General features: G+C 60.2%; 1 protein-coding gene across 1 annotated transcript; it reads right to left on the reverse strand.

The window, feature by feature from the left end:
• Window positions 1-37: 37 nt before the first annotated feature.
• LOC124232336 (HLA class I histocompatibility antigen, alpha chain G-like) lies at window positions 38-2,516 on the reverse strand. The gene is made up of 4 exons (XM_046649290.1): window positions 2,303-2,516; window positions 1,688-1,957; window positions 1,175-1,450; window positions 38-561 (listed from the first exon to the last, which is right to left on the reverse strand). The coding sequence occupies exons 1-4, from the start codon at window positions 2,502-2,504 to the stop codon at window positions 38-40; spliced, it is 1,272 nt and encodes a 423-aa protein (XP_046505246.1). The 5' UTR covers window positions 2,505-2,516.
• Window positions 2,517-3,013: the final 497 nt, after the last annotated feature.

Raw genomic sequence — 3,013 nt, forward strand, 5'->3', positions numbered from 1 at the left:
CAGGGGAACAAGAAAACCCCAATCCCCACTCCCTTCTCTACCTGAGCTCTTCCTCCTGCAGATCACAGCTGCAGCCACCACAGCGCCAGTGACCACAGCTCCAAGGAGAACCAGGCCAGCAATGAGGCCCACTGTGGGGATGGTGGGCTGAGAAGGTGGCTCTGTAAAGAGAAGGGACGGTGAGGGGCTCTGACCTCAGGCTTGAGTCCTGACCTTGCTGCAGGTCTCCAGAAGGGCTCCTGATTTCCCTGAGAAGAGGCTCTGAGCCCAGGGCTCCCTCCTTACCCCATCTCAGGGTGATGGGCTCAGACAGCCCCTCGTGCTGCACATGGCACGTGTATCTCTGCTCCTCTCCAGAAGGCACCACCACAGCAGCCCACTTCTGGAAGGTTCCGTCCCCTGCAGGCCTGGTCTCCACAAGCTCCGTGTCCTGGGTCACGTCCTCCCCATCACGATGCCAGGTCAGGGTGATCTCCGCAGGGTAGAAGCCCAGGGCCCAGCACCTCAGGGTGACCTCATGGTCAGAGACTCGGTGGTGGGTCACATGTGTCTTTGGGGGTTCTGAAGAGAAGGATCAGAAAATTCACACTTTCAATTACCTCCATGGGCCACTGAAGCAGCACTCATGTGACCATCCTGAGAACGGACAGGACAACTTGTTTGGAAGGGGGAAGAACGAAACTCAGTGACTAGCCAGGACTTGGGGATCTGGGATAATCTCCTATCCCTTGGAAAGTTCTAGAATCCACGTGAATGTCCAGGGTAGGAGACTCCACGTCTCCAAAGAAGAGAACACAGACTTCCGGTCCTGACCTGGGTGGAGCGTGAATAACTCAGAAAAACTGGAGTCAAAGTCGCACAGATCTTTTCAGGCCGAGAACAAGGCCTTGAGAGAGAAAGTCATGGTTCACAAGGTGGCTGCCAGGGTCAAAGGGAACCAAGGACGGCGATTTCAGCGATGGTCTCCCCTCCTATTCCTGAAGAAACTAGATTCCTTTATTGTCCTGTAGAGAAGGGCGGGCCCACTGGGCGAGTCTTTAGTAAGAACATGAAAACCTGGGTAGATTCCTTTCTTTTCTGAGGGAGGATGTTCTGACACTGATCCCAATTCCCCTCTTTGTGGGAAGCCAGCCCAGCCCGAGGGGAGATCGGGAGGCCCCGCGGCCCCTCGTACCCGCGCGCTGCAGCGTCTCGTTCCCGTTCTCCAGGTATCTGAGGAGCCACTCCACGCAGGTGCCCTCTAGGTAGTTCCTGTCATGCTCCGCCACACCGGCCGCCTCCCACTTGCGCCGGGTGATCTGAGCCGCCGTGTCCGCCGCGGTCCAGGAGCGCAGGTCCTCGTTCAGGGCGATGTAATCGGCGCCGTCGTAGGCGGACTGACTGTACCCGCGGAGGAGGCGCCCGTCCGGCCCCAAGTCGCAGCCACAAAGCCACTGGTAAGTGTGAGACCCTGACCCACACACTGCGGTCAGCCCGGCCCACTCGGCCCAGCCCCAGCCCCGCCCCCGCCGAGATTAAACCTAAACTGAAAATGAACCCCGGAAAAGTCCCCGCCGGCTCTTCCCGGGTCGGGGGTCGGGCGGGTCCCGCAGCCTCGGGGTGAATCTCGGACCCGGAGACTCTGGGAGACCCCGGCCCGTCCGTGGGGATGGGGGGCGCGGCCTGGACCCGGGCCCGCGTGGCTCACCGGCCTCGCTCTGGTTGTAGTAGCCGCGCAGGTTGTTCAGGCCCACTCGGAAAGTCTGTGCGGCTTCCTTGTAGATCCGCGTGTTCTCCTCCCAATACTCTGGCCCCTCCTGCTTCATCCACGGCGCCCGCGGCTCCTCCTTTGGACTCGCGGCGTCGCTGTCGAACCGCACGAACTGCGTGTCGTCCACGTAGCCGACGGCGATGAAGCGGGGCTCCCCGCGGCCGGGCCGGGACACGGCGGTGTAGAAATACCTCATGGAGTGGGAGCCTGGGCGCGGGGAGGGGCTGAGAGGCGGCCGACCCTCCTCCCGGCGCGGGTCTCGGCTCCGAGGGTGATGGGGCCGGGAGGGAGGTGGGGGCGAGGGTCTCGGGAGACGGAAAAGGGGCGGCAGACGGAGAAGCGCGGGAGACCCCAGTGGGAGAGAGGCGAGGGCGGGAGACTGGGGAGGGAAGGAGCCGGGTCAGGACGCGGCGGGGCCGAGGAGGGGTGGGCTGGGTGGGTTTGGGCTGGGTCTGCGGAGACGCGCCTTCCCCGGGGGTCCTGCGCCCCAGCGGCGCGGTCCTCTCGCTGCGCCCCCCCGCAGAGGCCGTTCCCTCCCGACCCCGCACTCACCCGCCCAGGTCTCGGTCAGGGTCAGGGCCCCCGAGAGCAGCAGGAGGAAGGTTCGAGGCTCCATGACCCACATCCTTGCGAGCTGGGGAGAATCTGAGTTCCGCAAGGTGGTGGCGACTTTATAACCGGGAACCGCGGAGACGCTGATTGACTGCTGTAGAAACCGGACACGCAATGGGAGTGAGAACTGAGGCCTCGTCATGAGTCTCCAGGCAGGAGGACCTGACACAGGTTGTGAGAGGGAGAAGTGAAACTCGGGGCGACGGGGACTCCCCAACACTGTGCTTCCCCGCCCCAGACTCCGCCCTCGGGCCTCAGACCCTGAGAGCCACGTCCGGGGACCTGGGACTCTGCCCTGACTCCTCTCCTCCTGCACCGAGAGCTCTTTGTCACACCGTCTCCCGGAGTCCTGGCCCAGGGGCTGTTGGAGTGAGAGATTCTCAAACACTTGGGTTTCAGGATATCCACACAGTCTTACACATTAGCGAGGGCCCCAAGGGTAATTTTGTTTATCTTGGTTATATATATCCGTATTTACCATACTAGGAATAAAAATTTAATATTTTTATTAATTTCTTTAGAATAACATTCTTAAGCCCTTGCAAGTTAACAGAAGTGTTTTTATGAAAAATACCTATTTCCAAAAATAGACAAGGTAATGAAGAGTGGATCTTTTTACATTTTACGTTTTTGCAAGTCACTGTCTCGTTA

The sequence above is a fragment of the Equus quagga genome, unplaced genomic scaffold (genome assembly GCF_021613505.1).
Source record: "Equus quagga isolate Etosha38 unplaced genomic scaffold, UCLA_HA_Equagga_1.0 HiC_scaffold_476_RagTag, whole genome shotgun sequence".
In the NCBI taxonomy this organism is placed as follows: Eukaryota; Metazoa; Chordata; class Mammalia; order Perissodactyla; family Equidae; genus Equus; species Equus quagga.

What these genes read in the sequence shown, in the direction of transcription:
- LOC124232336 (XM_046649290.1), bottom strand. Translation starts at nt 2,504, where the DNA reads ATGACGAGGCCTCAGTTCTCACTCCCATTGCGTGTCCGGTTTCTACAG. An exon ending in CCTGACCGAGACCTGGGCGG is followed by an intron (nt 1,958 to 2,302) that starts GTGAGTGCGGGG and finishes CCCCGCGCCCAG; the next exon opens with GCTCCCACTCCATGAGGTAT. An exon ending in CTACAACCAGAGCGAGGCCG is followed by an intron (nt 1,451 to 1,687) that starts GTGAGCCACGCG and finishes TGTGTGGGTCAG; the next exon opens with GGTCTCACACTTACCAGTGG.